The 17,938-nt window shown below is 40.3% G+C and overlaps 1 protein-coding gene across 6 annotated transcripts in view; it reads left to right on the top strand.

Moving 5' to 3' along the window:
- Positions 1-17,938, top strand: part of pou6f2 (POU class 6 homeobox 2) — a 478,425-nt gene that overhangs the window by 349,354 nt on the left and 111,133 nt on the right. For all 6 annotated transcript variants that reach the window (XM_062984247.1, XM_062984243.1, XM_062984241.1 and 3 more), the window contains exon 5: positions 4,969-5,318. In XM_062984247.1, the coding sequence (XP_062840317.1) occupies positions 4,969-5,318 (350 nt within the window). The remainder of the gene's footprint in view (positions 1-4,968; positions 5,319-17,938) is intronic.

The following is a 17,938-nucleotide window of genomic DNA, read 5'->3' as shown; positions in this document are numbered from 1 at the left end:
AGCTTATAACCAAAAGTGCGAGCTAATTGCTTAATTCTTATGAGTGTAAACAGAGCTTCCAGGGAAAAAATTGGCATACAAATTTAATGAAACAATGTGAAATAAATAAAATGTTCGTGTTGCCTTGTTCAAGTAATGAGGAATTGTTTTGCATGAATAAAGATATCATACTGAGTGCCTGTTCCTGAATGAAGAACTACAACATTCACACTGGCCTCCAACTGACAAAGAGTTCTTCTCTCACCCTGGACTTTCCACAGATATATATAAACCTTCCTTGCTTAGTTTCTCCATAACTCACAACCTCTGAGGATGCCTGCCATAGATGTGAGCGAAACAACAGGAGAGAATACTTCTAGAACATGGCCATACAGCCCAGAAAACATACAACAACCCCGAAGAACTTGATGTTTTCAGAAAGGGAATATATTTTTAAAAAGAGTTAAAATGTGTTGCACGATAAATTGAAAATCAATCCACATATAGTCAAAATAGCCGATCATGCATATCAACTGCAGGCCCCTAATCCAGATCTGCATCCTTATTTGCATGGGAAACGCACCATCTCAATTCAACATGGACAGATGTATTTATTTATTTAGTACATTTATACCCCACTCTATCTCACCCCGAAGGGGAGTCATAGTGGCTTACAAATTGGCAACAATTAAATGCCATACAAACAAACATACAAATACAATAAACACATACCTTAAAATCTTTAATAGTTCAATTAAAATCAATATCAATACATTAAAAACAAGTATTAAAACCATACCGATCCAAAATCATAGTCTAGGAGCCATTTCAATCATATTGCATTACAGTAGAGTCTCACTTATCCAACACTCGCTTATCCAACGTTCTGGATTATCCAACGCATTTTTGTAGTCAATGTTTTCAATACATCATGATATTTTGGTGCTAAATTCGTAAATACAGTAATTACTACATAGCATTACTGCGTATTGAACTACTTTTTCTGTCTAAGTTGTTGTATAACATGAGGTTTTGGTGCTTCATTTGTAAAATCATAATCTAATTTGATGTTTAATAGGCTTTTCCTTAATGCCTCCTTATTATCCAACATATTCGCTTATCCAACATTCTGCCGGCCCGTTTATGTTGGATAAGTGAGACTCTACTGTATTTGATATCTGCCTATTGCACTGATTAATCTCTGAAGGCTTGATCCCACAGGTTTTTAATTTCTTTCTAAAGGTCAGGAGGGAGGGAGCTGATCTAATTTCACTGGGGAGGGAGTTCCATAGCTGAGGGGCCACCACTAAGAAGGCCCCGTATCTTGTCCCCACCAACCACGACTGCAAAGGAAGTGGAACCAAGAGCACGGCCTACCCAGATGATCTTAATCTCCGAGGTCGTTCATAGATGGTATTGTAATGCTGTCAAAGATTCAGACACTGGATAAATTATTATTCTGTACTATGGATCTCAGAATCCAACAGCTAGAATAGCCAAAGGCCTTGGAATTGTAGCCTCTCTTTCTCCCGTTTTTAACGAGCTTTGTGCATCAGCCCTGCATAGAAAAAGTTGCTGAAATATGCAGGTCTCCCTTGGTGGACCAGAGTGGCAATCCCTATAACTCCCCACCAATATAATTTTGAAGACTAAAGTCAGAAAATAAACCCAGCTATTATTTCATAGTAAGATTTCAGCCATTAAGTTGGTGACTGTATGTTCAAGTGAACAGTGATGCCACACCACAAAGGAAAAATATGCTACTTAATTGGCTATTCTAGCATACTGAGTTTTTCCCCAAAAGAGGTGAACTGTGGAGTAATCATGAGGAAATATTGCCACGCTAATCAGCTAATCAATCTCTATTAGGATAAACTTGGGGAAAGTAATTAGAGAATGGACTGGGTTTTGGAAAAATGTTTTTCAAGACACAATATTTGTTTTTCAGCAGAGCCTTTAAAATTTTAGAAAACTTCATTCATATTTTGGCTTGGTTACTATTTCAACGCCGCATCTAGTTACAGTTACAAACAGCTTGACTTGAGAGACTGCATGAGGAACATTAAGCATGTGCTTTCAGTCAGAAACCAGTAAAATATTCTTGAACTGGGCCAAAGAGTACTTAGAGTTAATACAACAACTTGCTTTTCAAATCTCCTGAGCTCTGGCCCTTTGCTGCAGCCATTGTCTTAATCGTCTATACTCTGACATGCATCTTAATTTCTTTGGCACTGTGCATATGCTCCTCTGTATAATCATTTTGGACCTCCAGGCAACTTTGCACTTTAGCACTGAATCTTATTTTATTCCTTTTAATATTCTTCGCCCACACATTGAGCTCTCTAGCCATAAAACAGCAATTCAGCCTCTCTCTTTCTTCTTCTTCTACCCATTCGTGCAATGAGGCTCATAGGAATTTATGCTTGGCTTCTGGTTATCATTTATATATTTCTTTTAAGTCTTCTAAAAGTGTGATGCATTTACGCACATTACCAAACCATTTTAAATTGGCTCTAAAGTGTCAATATTTTCATTTTACAGAGAGAAATCTCAAACTAAGAAACTCTGATGTGTCTAGAGCTGTTGTGTGGGCTTAAAACAAATGTGGAATTTTAATACAGAACTTTCTCCCAGCTTCACTGTCTGGTGGCCTACACTATCAATTGAAAACTTTGCCATTATACCATTTAAGAAATAATATGCATTGTTCAAAAAGCAGTAGTTGGGCCCATTATCTCCTTATAGGACTTCTTCATGACTTGGTAGTCCAACCACACAGCATTCCATCCATTTGCATTTCTCATAACCTGCCCGGTTTTTTTCAGCCCCTATAAAGTTTTGGGTTTTTTTTTATTTGAGCCTATAGTAAACTGTGAAGCATGTATGCTGGATGCTCATCCTTAGGTCTACAAGTAGGCTCTACAAATGCTGCCCTTGAGTTTCCACTGACATGTCTATATGATGCCCAGATTCCATTGTTCTCCAGTAGTCCCTCTCTTGTATGATAGTAAAGTCTTTGTGTTGTCGAAGGCTTTCATGGCCAGGATCACAGGGTTGTTGTTTGTCTTTCGGGCTGTCTGGCCCTGTTCCAGAAGTATTTTCTCCTGACGTTTCGCCCACATCTATGGCAGGCATCCTCAGAGGTTGTGAGGTATGGATAAACTAAGTAATTTAGTTTACTTAGTTTACTTTAGTTTACTAAGTAGTCTATCCATACCTCACAACCTCTGAGGATGCCTGCCATAGATGTGGGCAAAACGTCAGGAGAGAATACTTCCTGAACATGGCCACACAGCCCGAAAGACATACAACAACCCAGTAAAGTCTTTGTTTGTAGAGGAGGCAAGATGGTTTGAGAGGAGAGATGGCTATAAATTATACTGTGACGATAACATGGCGCACCACAATGTTTGTGTCATATTCATTTATAGTGCCTGCCTTCATGGTACTAAAAGTTATACCACATTCACATCCTTAAGCTTTTGCCTGGAGTTTTCAGCCAAGAGTTGAAATAATTGATGTCTTAGATCCTGGTATTGGGGATTTGAGCCCCCTAATAACAGGCTATGGAAGACTGAGCCCTCTACCAACACACACAAAAAGCCCAACTACCGTGTTTCCCCGAAAATAAGACAGTGTCTTATATTAATTTTTGCTCTAGGTCTTATTTTCAGGGGATGTCTTATTTTTTGTTGAACAAAAAAAATGAACATTTACTATATACTGTACAGTAGTTGCCATCACAAACCAGCATAACCAGACAAACTGTGAATCCTATCAAGAATTTCTTGTTATTACCATTATTTCCATGTACAACCATCTATGGTAGGTACATTTACCAATCCAGCATGCACTCGTGTTCTGTTCAGCGGGCATGTTTCCAAACAAAAACTTTGCTAGGTCTTACTTTCGGGGGAGGCCTTATATTTAGCCATTCAGCAAAACCTCTACTATGTCTTATTTTCAGGGGATGTCTTATTTTCGGGGAAACAGGGTAGGCATCTAATAAACAGGACCATCAAGACTGCTGTGTGATTGAGCGCCTGAGGAACTAGAAGTCAGAAGTTTTCTCTTTTATAGCCATTTTTACTTTCACTTACATGTTTTCCCTTTTTCTGGATATATAATTTAATGTTTTTAAACAATGTTATACTATTTCATTCTGTGTGTTATTGTTGTCTTCATGGTAGTCACATTGTTAACTGATTGATTTGGTGGTACAGTAGAGTCTCACTTATCCAACGTAAATGGGCCGGCAGAACGTTGTATAAGCGAATATGTTGGATAATAAGGAGAGATTAAGGAAAAGCCTATTAAACATTAAATCAGGTTATGATTTTACAAACTAAGCACCAAAACATCATGTTATACAACAAATTTGACAGAAAAAGTAGTTCAATACACAGTAATGCTATGTAGTAATTACTGTATTTACGAATTTAGCACCAAAATATTATGATGTATTGAAAACATTGACTACAAAAAATGCATTGGATAATCCAGAACGTTGGATAAGCGAGTGTTGGATAAGTGAGACTCTACTGTATTATGATTATGGAATACAGCAGGAGTAGAGTACACTATAAGTGGGCTATTTGGTGAAGAGAGCCTCAGTTTGCAAGATCTAAGGAGGGCAGTTGATAACTAGAGAACTTGGAGTCCTCTCATTCATAGGGCTGCCATACATTGAAGCCAGTTTGATTGCAAACAACAACAAAATCAATATTGTTATTATTATTATTATTATTATTATTATTATTATTATTATTATTATTATTATTATTCACTGTATTCTCTGCTTTTACTTTTTTGCAAAAAAATAGCACATTTCTAAAGATGTATAATGACCTGCCTGCCTACTGTTCTTTAACAGTAGTGCTTGGATCTTAGCACAGTATGCATCTTTTTAAGTCTCCCAATGTTATGAAATCTGGAGGTTTACTTGCCACAAGAATTCTTTGTAATTTCAATGTCTTTTTCCACTTGTAGCTACCTCATCCCTGAATTCCCAGCTTCAGCAACTTCAGCATCTTCAACAACTCCAGCACCACCAACAGCAGCAGCAGCAGCAACAACAACAGCAACAGGGCCAAACTAACCAGCCACTGCAGGGACAAACCAGCCAGCCCCAACATCAAGCTCAGCCACAGCCACAACAGCCTCAACCACCCCCGCCACCGCCACCACTACAGCAGCCTCCACCACAACCACCACAATCGCAGTCTCAGAGTCAGAACCAAGCATCACCGGCTCAGCAATCTTCGGGCTCCCCTCAGAAGCCCAGCCAGTCACCAGGACACAGCCTTCCCTCACCTCTCACGTCACCAAACCCGCTCCAGGTAGGTCTTCTAGGTGCCTGAGAAGGAACAATATGGCATTCTATTTCAAAGCCCAACTTCTTTCTCTTGACCCTTCCTTTTATTTTAGTCACTCTTCACACATGTTTTCATTCACTTTTCTTTTTGCATCTTTAAAAATATTATTTCAATTTGCTTGTATGACAGAGGAACATATTCATTGTTCAAACAATTTCGTCCTTTTCTTCCTTTTCTTCATTTGCATGAGACAACTTCTGGATAATTTCAGGGAATTAGTTGCAGTCAGAATGGGATTTAGGACTTAATCCCATGCAGTCTCCACCCCGTTTCTCTGTGTTGCTAAAACACAGGTTTTACTTCCGGTGGTTGCCTGTAGCCCAGGTTTACATGATGTAAGGTTACTTCCGGTGGTTGCTTGTGGGAGTCCTTTGCAGCAGCGCAGGGAAATGGAGTGAAAACTGCATGTTCTGGAGTTGGGTGCTACCCGTCTTCCAAGCATAGAAGGCAAATGGAAGTGAGGAAAGGCAGGGAAAGGACATGGGATAGCTGCCATCCCTGAATATGGAAATGCCTCAATGGTAGGGAATGAAACAAGGTGGTCCGCACTTCTTTTCCCCACTCCCACCCTCCCCTCTCCCCCATGATGGAAGAGATTATTTAAGACAGAAGTAAAGGTCAGGTTTCACTTCAGTTCTGTCAGAAGTTGGAGTTTCCTGGGTTGGGAGTTTTTAAAAGAGATGTTAGACGGCAACCTACGGAATCCTATACTTGTACGGAGTGGAACTAGATGAGCAGTGATGTTCCTTCCAAATCTGTGACTTTCAAGGGAATGTATTTGGAAACTCTGTCTAAGGAATTCTGGGAGATGTGGTCCAAAAATAGCATCTTCAGAGTTTGCTCTTAGCAAGTGTCATGGCTGAGCAATGTTTTTACCAGTACTGGTGATAAAGGGATTTCCCCTCTCAACTTTCCCTATAAAATGTCATTTTGTCTATTCCTTTCCACCCCCTAATATAATCTACATCTAGGTAAAGGTAAAGGTTTCCCCTGACATTAAGTCCAGTCATGACTGACTCTGGGGGTTGGTGCTCATCTCCATTTCTAAGCCGAAGAGCTAGTGTTGTCCATAGACACCTCCAAGGTCATGTGGCCAGCATGACTGCATGGAGCGCCGTCTACATCTACACCACTATAAAAAGGCAAGGTGGGGTGGGAAATAATCTTTCCTTTCCAAAAACTAGTCACTGGGTGCATCTACACTGTAGAATGAATGCAGCTTGTCATCACTTTATCCACTTTAACTCAATGTTGTGAATTTCTGGGAGTTGTAATTTTATAAGCTCTCTAGCCTTCTTTGCCAAAGATGCTGGTGGGTCATCAAATACAGCTCCAGGCTTCCATAACATTGAATTATGCAGATAAAGTGATGTAATCCATGCCAATATTAAACGGCAAGAACTGAATGAATTGCAAATTGTTTTATCCTTTATTTGCACTGGCTCTAAGTTACTACGTTATCATTTTATGACTGCTCTGAGCCAGGTGGGGCATACATTAAAGGACAGCAGAACAAGAAAGTATTCAGTATGAGCTATAGAGTTGCAACCTGAATGCACAGGAGGAAGAACAGCAGTTTGTGTAGAAAACAGCTGGTATGTATGCACCCACCAGCAGTAAGGAGAGTCCATTTCACTTTTTAGGAAGGCAATGATCCACTCACTGCAGGGAAAATAAAATGAACCCTGTAGGGGTAGCATGTAGATACTGATTGCTGTCAGCTAATTTAAATCAATACTTTGTATGCATGCTGTATCAAATCAGCAGCTTTTACTTAAGCCAAAAAAAAAATCAAACAGTTGAAGTTCCTAGATCACTGAGAGCTAAACATTATTATTATTATTATTATTATTATTATTATTATTATTATTATTATTATTATTATTATTATTATTATATTATGACACAGCAAACAAGATAGATATGCTGGATTTCATATCACAAAATCACAAGTCGAACACTTCCCAAGTGTCTAGGACTGTGTGATGTATTTTCAGATGATGCGTGCAGTTCCCAGCAGGGTGGCCTTCTGCAGTTGGCAGATCATAATTTTGTCTATTGTTTCCAAATGCCAGCTGAGATCTTTTGGCACGGCACCCAGTGTGCCCATCACCACCGGTACCACCTGCACTGGTTTCTGCCAGAGTCTTTGAAGTTCAATCTTGAGGTCCTGATAGCGGCTAAGTTTTTCCTGTTGTTTTTCATCAATGCGACTGTCACCTGGGATGGCAACATCAATGATCCAAACCTTTTTCTTTTCCACAACTGTGATGTCTGGTGTGTTGTGTTCCAGAACTTTGTCAGTCTGGATTCGGAAGTCCCACAGTATCTTTGCGTGCTCATTTTCCAATACTTTTGCAGGTTTGTGATCCCACCAGTTCTTTATTGCTAGCAGATGGTACTTGAGGCATAAGTTCCAATGAATCATTTGGGCCACGTAGTTGTGCCTCTGTTTGTAGTCTGTCTGTGCGATTTTCTTACAGCAGCTGAGGATATGATCAATGGTTTCGTCAGCTTCCTTGCACAGTCTGCATTTTGTGTCATCGGCTGATTTTTCGATCTTGGCCTTGATTGCCTTTGTTCTGATGGCTTGCTCCTGGGCTGCAAGGATCAGGCTTTCTGTCTCCTTCTTCAGTGTCCCATTCGTGAGCCATAGCCAGGTCTTCTCCTTATCAGCTTTTCCTTCAGTTTTGTCAAGGAACTTTCCATGCAATGTTTTGTTGTGCCAGCTGTCAGCTCTAGTTTGTAGTACAGTTTTCTTGTACTGGTTTTTTGTCTGCTGTGCTTTGAGGAGTTTCTGATTTTTGACTTCAATCAAAGCAGGTTCTTCACTTTGCTTTACATATTCTGCCAGGGCATCTTCTTCTTCTTTGACTGCTTGTTTTACTTGTAAGAGTCCTCTGCCCCCTGATCTTCTAGGCAGATATAGCCGGTCAACATCACTGCGAGGGTGCAGTGAATGATGAATGGTCATGAGTTTTCTTGTTTTTCTGTCCAAATTGTTCAGTTCCACCTGTGTCCAGTTTATGATGCCAGCCGTATATCTTATGACAGGTATGGCCCAGGTGTTTATGGCCTTGATGGTGTTGCCTCCATTGAGCTTGCTTTTAAGATTTTTCCAACCCTTTGTGTGTATTCTTTGCTGACCACAGTTTTCACATGTTCATGCTTGATGTTGTCCAGCTGTAATATGCCCAGATAGGCCTCTGGCTGGTGACACTTTATTGTTTGGCCATTAGGCATATTTATGCCCTCACTTTCAATGATTTTTCCCTTCTTCAATGCCACTGTCGAACATTTGTCCAAGCCAAACTCCATGCTGATATCAGTGCTAAAAATTCGGACAGTGTTAGTCAGAGACTGGATTTCAGTTTCCGTTTTCCCATACAGCTTCAGGTCATCCATGTACATCAGATGCGACAGGTTTGAACTTGAGAGCACCTTTGTGCGAAGCATGTGAAAGAAATTTTAGAAACCAAAAAAGAATTTCAATAATATTTTCAAGACCATTAGTGGTGGTGACAGTGGTTTTGTATATCCCTAATTTCCACTAGAGTTTCCATACAGGATACTGATGCTTATCACAACTCAGTCATTATAGGAACATGTTATAAAAATAATTTCTAGATTCTATTTTAAAAAAAAGAATTTAGAAATGTCTTTTCCCTTTTGCTCACCACATACATGGCTTTAGTTGACAAATACTTAACTTCAATAGCTTACGATTCTATTAGGGGCACAACGATAATGTATGGTGTCAATGGCTACTTAAGCTAAGTGAGCAGCCTATTGTGTTACCAATTGTTTAGGGACTCTTTAATATGCAGATTATTGATGGAAAAGGCATTGCTGTCACATTTTATTGTCTCGGCACTAGTGCTCTTCCAGTGCAGCTGTGTACATACAAGAGAAGTACTGAAATGATTGCAAACAACCGGTTGATTTGCTGTGCAATTGCTTTTCATATTAAAATACACATGTGTTAGCGAGCGAGAGAGAGACAGAGAGAGAGAGAGAGATATGAAAAACAGCACAATATAGGCCCGGATCCTATTGACTAAACCCATTGAATTAACTGAATTGTCAAGTCAATACATGTAAATACCATTCAGCAGATTTACAGTACTTGGAAGGATTCAGACTGTGACTTTTTGACTGGCCGTGAATCTTTCTTTATGTATGGCTCTGTTTATGTTGTTTTCTCTTAAAAACTATGTCAGCCACTTATTTTGTGGAAACACCATTTGACAAACTAATCCTCTCTGCCATCTAATCCTGCAGTGGCTAGTCATTTGTTTCACAGTGGTGTCTTGATGTGTCAAGGTACTATTTCTAGGAGACAATCCTATCACCACAGTGATAGGCACCATCTACACTGATCATTTAATCCAGTTTGAAGCTAGCTGCATTAAGCTAGCTGCATTAAACTGCATTAAATTGTCATTTAACTTCAAACTGCAATGGTCAGACAATGAACTCCCAGAAAACAAGCAAAAGAAATCCCTTAATGTGCATCAGTACTCTCCATCCATCCAGGCCTCAATATGGTTCCGGAATTTCCTACGCAAACATCTGCATAGTGAAACCATTTTCTTCAATACTGGTTTAAAACTGACTTAAGTGTTCATTGTAGGTGTGCCCATACACTTCCCTCATGTCTGGTTGGCAACCAAGAGCCAACTGGTACTGGTCACTGGTCAGATTTGGTCCAGGATTCTCCAGTTGTGTATTTCGGTCTGAGAACAAGGGAACGTAAAACGTCCTGCAGCAAAGACCTGATGTCCCCTACATAGTTTCCGGTTTAAAAGCTTTGTGGAAATCATGTTGCAGTTCTTTTTTGTCTCTTGCTTTAACATAAATATCGATTTGGAATTAAATTCAAGGAAATAATAGCCTCCAAGGTGAATGGTCTTTATGAACTAGAACAAAGCAGCGCCGGTTTGAACAATATTAAGGGAATAAAAATCAACTAACTTTAAATTTGACAGGTTAAATTTCATTTCTGAATCCTTGATTTTTCATGTGGGTTTTATCTTCCTACATTATTCAGGGGCTGTCCAAGAGATATTGGCTGAGAACAGTTCAGCTTAGAAAGATTGCCATGGAGAAGCCAGTAATACAGAAGGATGATTGCATTTATTTGAAAAGGCTTTGAAGGATAACAACAATTATAACTAAAAATGTACAGGTGCTGTCATGTCTTCAGACAGAAAATTAAATGAGAATGACTTTGTTACATGCACCTGAGTGAGGCATTTTACATTTTTTGGTTGATTTGAAATTAATGACAGTGTTGGGTGGCAACCAGAGGCACAAAACTTCTCAGAATAATTCTTGTCAGATTTCTCTATAATTTGTCACGCTGTCACTTTATTATTTCTGTCCTCAGTTCAGCAGAGGGTGCCGCATTTCCAGTTTGAAGGTTTGTATATTTGTTTGAATAGCCAAATTGTATATTTACTTTCTAGAATTACCAGAGCCAATCTTTGTTTGGAGATTATTCTAGTCTATTAGTCTGGTTAGAGCAAATTGTATATCTACGTCCTAGAATAACTATTTGTTTGGAGACTATTCTACCCCTTTAGCCTAATTTGGTGGTATTACTCTTCCCACTGATCATTAAATATGTTCATGATTTAACCATTCTTTATGTAAAGCATTAGATCTGGCTTTTGACTAGCTGTAACTAGACTTCATGCTACTCTGAGTTCTTGTGATGTAGAGCAGGATAGAAAGATTTTAATAATACAGTTGGCTCTCCACATTTGCAGGTTTAACCTTTGTGGATTTGATTATTCATCGATTTTATTACTATGTTCTCCATAGGACTCTGTAGATCCGCTGCTGTAGAATTTGGACCTTTTAATGTGTGTGTGTTTAAAAAAAAACAGTGCTGCATCAGACTTCATGTGTTTTGTAGACACACTTGTTCTCACCCACATAGGAGCCACTCAGGGCCATACCTGTCTAAGAATATGCAGCCCCATTATCGTTGGCAGGTTGAATATAGGACAAGACTTTAATAATACTGAAGGATAATATCATCACTGTGCAGTCATCTCTAGTAGCACAGCTGGACACTTTTCCAACTCCCTCTCCACCACTGTGTGTTTGTAGATAACCTGAAAGGTTGCATTTTGGGGAAGGGGAGAAAAGACATAATTCTTCCTGGGAAAACATCACTGCTCTTCTTCCTTCACCCGGATCTGATAACTATTTAATAGTTTCATGGAATTGTGTCAATAAACTCAAGACTCTGGAAGGACTCTCTCCAGTTTCTGCCTAACCAATAATCACTGGCTTCCTTCTCTATAATGTATTAATTCAGGCTTGGTGCATCCACGGGGACTGAATTAGAAGCTGATTTGCACATTCTCTTATCATGCTTTCTTAGGGCTAAATTATGGTAAACATGATTCTAAATATGTCCTTACATTTAAAGTGCAATCATTAAAAAGGGAGAAAGAAGAGGAGGAGTGGGGGGGGGGGATCAAATAGCAGCAGTTTAGGGAATGGGATATAATTCATAGAATCAGAACTAATTTGGAGCAGTTTCCCAGATGCAGACTTGAAGCAGACACAAGGAGAGCAAAGAGTTAGTTTGTTACCAGCAAGAGCTCGCTGCACCTGCTTCTGCTTTATAGCCCTGAGTCCCCTCCCAGCTGCTAGGGCAGTTCCTAATTACTCAGTTGCATTTCTGGCAGCTATTCTAGCTGAACAACGTCTCTGCTCTGTTTCATTTCACCTCTCCTGAAATGTGGGTACTTGCAAAATCTCCTCAGATTCCAACTCACCCTCAGATTCATGAACACTTTCCTGCTCCCCTTCCTCTTCTCCCTAACACTCATTTTTAGAGCTATCAGGATGAAACTTGCTACAATGGTAGAACACATTTACCACTGTTATCCCCCACCAAGTTTCAGAATGTTTCACTCATTCACTGATTTTTGGTGATTATATGTTAAAGTTTTTATGAACAATGTTTAAAATACTACAGAGATATCTTCTTGAATTTCTATTTTCAATGGTACAACCTAACTAGAAAAAGAAAGCACAGTCAAAGTACCCCCAACACATGCCCATCCAGTCTTTGAAATATATATATATTTTCGTGTCAGGAGCCACTTGAGAGACTTCAAGTCGCTTCTGGTGTGAGAGAATTGGCCATCTGCAAGGACATTGCCCAGAGGATGCCCAGTTGTTTTGATGTTTTTACCATCCTTGAGGGAGGCTTGTCTCATGCCCCTGCATGTAGCTGGAGCTGATAGAGGGAGCTCATCCGTGCTCTCCCCAAGTTGGATTCAAACTGGCAACCTTCAGGTCAGCACCCAACCTTCAAGCGTTCAGTACCGCCGGCACAAGAGTTTAACCCACTGTGCCACCGGGGGCTCCACCTTGAAATATTAAGAATAAGAATAGGAAGCCTACTAGGTATACTTTGAAGTTATTGCCTCTCAACTTTGTTAGGAGTTGAATCAACAGGGTTGATTCAACTCCCAACAATACTATTTTATCTTGAAATCCCTTTAGATGATGACTATGGGTTTTCCCCAAACTTTCAGGGAGGAAGAGGAGGTGGCACCAGATGTTTGTTTTTTTTTAATTTCGTGTCAAAAGCATTGCATGATAAATACATTTTAAAATGATGGGGGGGGGGGAGGAAATCACAAGCAACTAAATAGTTTTAGACCAAAAGTGGGCAACAGCAACCGCATTGTCCGTAGCTTTAAACAACTCCTCCGTACACGAGGCAGGACATTGTGGGCAAGCATACATATGCAGAGTTGTTTGTTCTGCTCCACAGTCACACAAGGTGGAGGATTCCTCCAGGTAGTGCCACCTTGCCAAGTTGTCTTTAGATCTACCCACTCCACTTCTGAGTCTGTTTAAGGACTTCCAAGTTGCCCATTCTTGGTTTGCTCCTGGGGGACGACCCTCCTGGGGGGTCATCCAGTTAGAATTGCCAGGTTTAGCTGCCCAGAGGGACACTCTTGCTGTTGCTGGTTCTCATGAAGCCCTTCCTTGATTTGAGTCTGGTGGGAGGAGGCTGATAGTCATGCAGTGGATGGCTTTCACAATGTTTTGGCCTTATTTGTCTTGCAGTTAGCAGCAACTTCCCGTCGCACGTCAGGAGGGGCAATGCCAGCTAACTTGTAGAGTTTATCAACAGGTGTAGGTTTAAGGCATCCTGTGATTATTCTGCATGTTTCGTTTAGTGCTAGATCCACCTGCTTCGCATGGGCAGACTTTTGCCAGACAGGACAGGCATACTCAGCAGTTGAGAAAGATGGTAAGCAGAATTTTTGGGAAATGTATTTTGGGAAGGCGAGGACCCCGGTGGCAGAAAATTCAAAAGGCTTCACCCTAAACTACATTTCCCAGAATTCTACTTGCTTCAGAATACTGGTGCTGCCCTTGTTAAAGCCTCAATGTGATGGTCTCTGCCTGTCTCTTTCTGGACTGGCCATGTGCTGGAGGGGCTTCTTCCTTGCCCAGCGAGGCATCCCTGCCTCCCTCCTTGTTACCTCCCCTTCTTCCTCCACTCCGGCCTCACTATCCTCCTCTGGGCCCTTTGAGGGGACCAAACCCAGCTTTTGGGGGGGAGAAGTGGCACCTGCGATGGAGACCTGGATTCATTTACGAGATTTGCATAACTCACCCAAAAGTCATAGGTTAGTGTTTTGAATCTTAAGCTTTTTTTGTGCGTGGGCACCCCTCACATTTCTAAATATCAGTTCGTATGTACAAATCTTATGAAATAGATATGACAAATTAGTTACAAACAAAGTTTTGCACAGCCTGAATTGCCAACATGGCTACAGACTCAGGGCCAAATGTGTGATCACATTGTATTTTTTCTTTTCCTTTTTAGTCAAGTAGAAGCATAGGATTGATCAGTATTGGGAACATGGCTCACAGTAGGGCCAATCCAAAACCTTTTGCTGCCCAAAGTGGATCAGTGAATGACACCCCCCTCCACATGCACACACACACTCCACATCCAAGTCAGTACAACCCATGCTCAATATTTATAATTGGATACGGTAGCAATCCTGCTTGCGGGGTGCTGGGAATTGTAGTCTGAAATGTAACTTTTCCATACTCTGATTTTTGTACCCTCATATTTTGCAGTCTACCCTTTTTTGTTGTGCTCAGTATTTTTTTTTTCTATTGTCTCCCCATCTTGTCAAAATATAGAAGATAAATATCTTGAGCCACAGGCCTATATGTTTTTTTCACTCATTGGTAACATTTGATTTCCTCTGGTGGCATTTAAAACAGAAAAAGAAAAAGAAAAAAAGCAACCTTTCATTTATAAATCTGATACCACCACAATTATTTATATAGAAGCTTCTAGGAACGTAGCTTTTGTACAATATTCCTTTCCTCTCTCTGGGAAATGTGGGGATCTGTATGGTGTTGCTGGAAAATGGGGAAATAAAGACCACCTAACAAAGAGTACAATTCCCCCCAAACTTTCCAAATTGCCATGATTTAAAAAAAAAACATAAAATGAATAATAGAACATTGTAGAAATAAATGTGGTCTTACATTGTCTTTGTTTTTTAAATCATTAGACACTGGAAAGAATATGTGTGCAGTTGAAGGCTAGTAAATAAAAATAAAAATTCATAGACTCACAGACCAGAAACCAAGTAATATGGGGTGTTTTCTTTCCTGATGTAATCAGTTTCCAAAACTTCTAATAGCTTTCAGTTGCATTCTGCCTTTTTCTCCCTATACATCTGAATTAGATAGATCAGGAATATTTGACATACAAAAGGAAGCCTCCACTACAGGCAGAGAAATAACCCAACTGATTTTTCACTACTTTCACTCACCTGCAAAGATCAACAGAAAACAGGCAGTTCCCCAAGGACTACCTTGACGGTAGAATTATTTTGACCATTTTCAGAATTCAGTTACAAAGCAGTTTTTTGTTGTTGCAACCAACACAATATAAGGAAAGCCATAGAAGGAACATGACAGGTAAATAAAAAAGAAAAGTGTGTGTGGTGGTGGGCAGGAGAAGGGATGGGGAACGTTAAGACAACAACTGAAGCAGGAGAGAACCCAATTAAAAGCAAGGCCTTCGATGGAAAAAGCAGAATCTACTTCAGATTAAATTTTCATGCAAATCTTAAATAATATATCTGGCACCTAGATATTTTATTGCAATGAAAGATAGATGGAAAAGCATGGGCTTAAATGAGATGAGCACCTTCACGAATGCCGAAGGAAACTGTTGAGCTCTGCAAAAGTGAAACTGACCAAACAAACGACACACACAATGAATCCAGGGGCTGATCTAATGTAATGTGAACAAGATGCTTGCATCTCCTTTGCATCCATATTTGTCCGACTTTAAAGAGGGTCTGCTTCTGTAATTTTACACATGGTAGCTAAGGTCTAGATTTCAAAGCAATCTGTCAGCTGCGCTATGAAGGAAAGATAGTAGCTTAGAAAAAATAGAATGGCAAGCAAAAGGTCCAAGTTTCAGCCCTGGATATTTTAAGATTTGTTCTTAAAATTAGTTTCTTAATGTTAATTTTGAAAAGGCATAATTCCCCAATACTTTATTTTCCCTTCTTTACACTTCTGTTGCAGTTGTTATGTTTTCTCAAGTCAGCCCTGACATATGGCATCCATAGCCTAGGGTTTCCTTGGCAAAATTTGTTTTGGAGAGTTGCCCTTGCCTTCCTGTGAGGCTGTGAAAATGTGACGGGCCTAAGACCAGCCAGTGGGCTTCCACAATTGAGCAGGGATTTGACCTCTGGTCTTCCAGAGTCCTAGACGCTTTGAGTCCCACCCGTGGGAGAAAAGCGGGATAATAAATAAATATATAAATAAATAATAGTCCAAGGATTTAATCATATGGACAAATGTATCTATCTTACGACACTTTCACCACAGTTCAGGGATGGATCCCAACGGATCCGTCAAAAGATGTAGAGCTACTTCCAGCAGGGCTCCACCCCTAGAGAAAGCATCGCTCAAGGGAGCAATGAGAACACGGGAAGCTTCCCATGTTCTCATTGCCTACAACTGTGCGAGTGTGTGTATGTGTGTGTGTGTGTGTGGGGGGGGTAGTGATGCTTTTTCCCATGGGATAGGGAAGGCGGCACTGCAGGCAATGTGGAGCATGTGGCAATGGATCCCCCACTGTCCACTAGATTTTGCCTGGTGAATCCCCCCACTGTCACCCACATTGGGTGACTGAATGTGATGAGATCCCAAGGCTCAAAGCACTACACTGTGATAGCAAAAGTCTGGAAAAACTGCTATCTGAAATCCTTGAAAACTGGCATCAGTCAGTATAGATCAGTGGTTCCCAATGTTTTTTGGCCATGCCCTACCTAAGCATCTCTAACATCTAGATGCCCACCGCCACCCCCAATCCCTGCCTAGGTATATCATTCTTATTAGAAGGAGTGGAGGTTTCTGGAATTAAAGTTACCTCATTTTTCTGGGCTCATGTACTCTCTAATTAATTCTATACTCTCTCCACTCCTTTCTATTAGTAGGCTTTCCCCCTCTCCATGAGAACCAGCTGACCACCCTGTACATTCTGATTTTAATTTTTAAAATGTATATGTCACAATATATATTTATATACCATATATGCCCGACTGCTCATTGGAGGGAAGGATATTAGAGGCAAAGATGAAGTATTTTGACCACATCATGAGAAGACAGGAAAGCTTGGAAAAGATCATGATGCTGGGGAAAATGGAAGGAAAAAGGAAGAGAGGCCGACCAAGGGCAAGATGGATGGACGGTATCCTTGAAGTGACTGGCTTGACCTTGAGGGAACTAGGGGCGGCGACAGGGAGCTCTGGCATGGACTGGTCCATGTGGTCACGAAGAGTCAGAAATGACTGCGTGAATGAAGAAGAATGAAACCCCTAGAACCATAAGAAATGTGTGACATTGCCAGACTGTGTGGCATATGCCCCACTTTGGGAACCAAGGGTATAGACAGTCTTGAACTAAGTGGACCTGATTCAGTATGTAATCCTCTTCTGGCTCTACTGAGAAAAAACATGAGTGAAGAAGCAGTGAAGAACATTAATTGTTATGGATAAAAAGCATTGAAAAAAACGGTAGATTTATGTAGAACAAAGCTTAATGTTGAGCCTGCTGCTACGAACTGGTTTATCTTTAGGCAATGAGCTTGGCAGTCCTTATACATTCACTATTGCAGAATTCACAGTGAAAAAAGGAGCTTCAGTGAGAGGGGGTGAAGCTTTTTTGTTCTTGGTGTAATGCTGGTGAACAAAGCCTTCTGAAAATAAGGTAGGAGGGCAACTAAAATGATCAAGTCTTCGACAACACATTAGAATGGTAGTTTGCATTAAAGTATCTGTCATCTGTTATGTTCCTGATCAGAGCAGCTGATACAGATATAGCTCAGTTAATGAAGTAAATGTATCTAATATTTGGTATCAGTGATAGAAACAGCATGGTAAAAATGGGGATAGGTTCCAACATCACAAAAAGGAAGAGCAATTCAACATGTATCAGTAAACTCTTTTCAAAGCAAACAATAAGAATTTGTGAAATGAAACAACTAGGTCAGGTAG

This window comes from Anolis carolinensis, chromosome 6 (genome assembly GCF_035594765.1).
Source record: "Anolis carolinensis isolate JA03-04 chromosome 6, rAnoCar3.1.pri, whole genome shotgun sequence".
Taxonomy (NCBI): Eukaryota; Metazoa; Chordata; class Lepidosauria; order Squamata; family Dactyloidae; genus Anolis; species Anolis carolinensis.
This window is presented reverse-complemented; position numbering and strand designations above follow the sequence as displayed.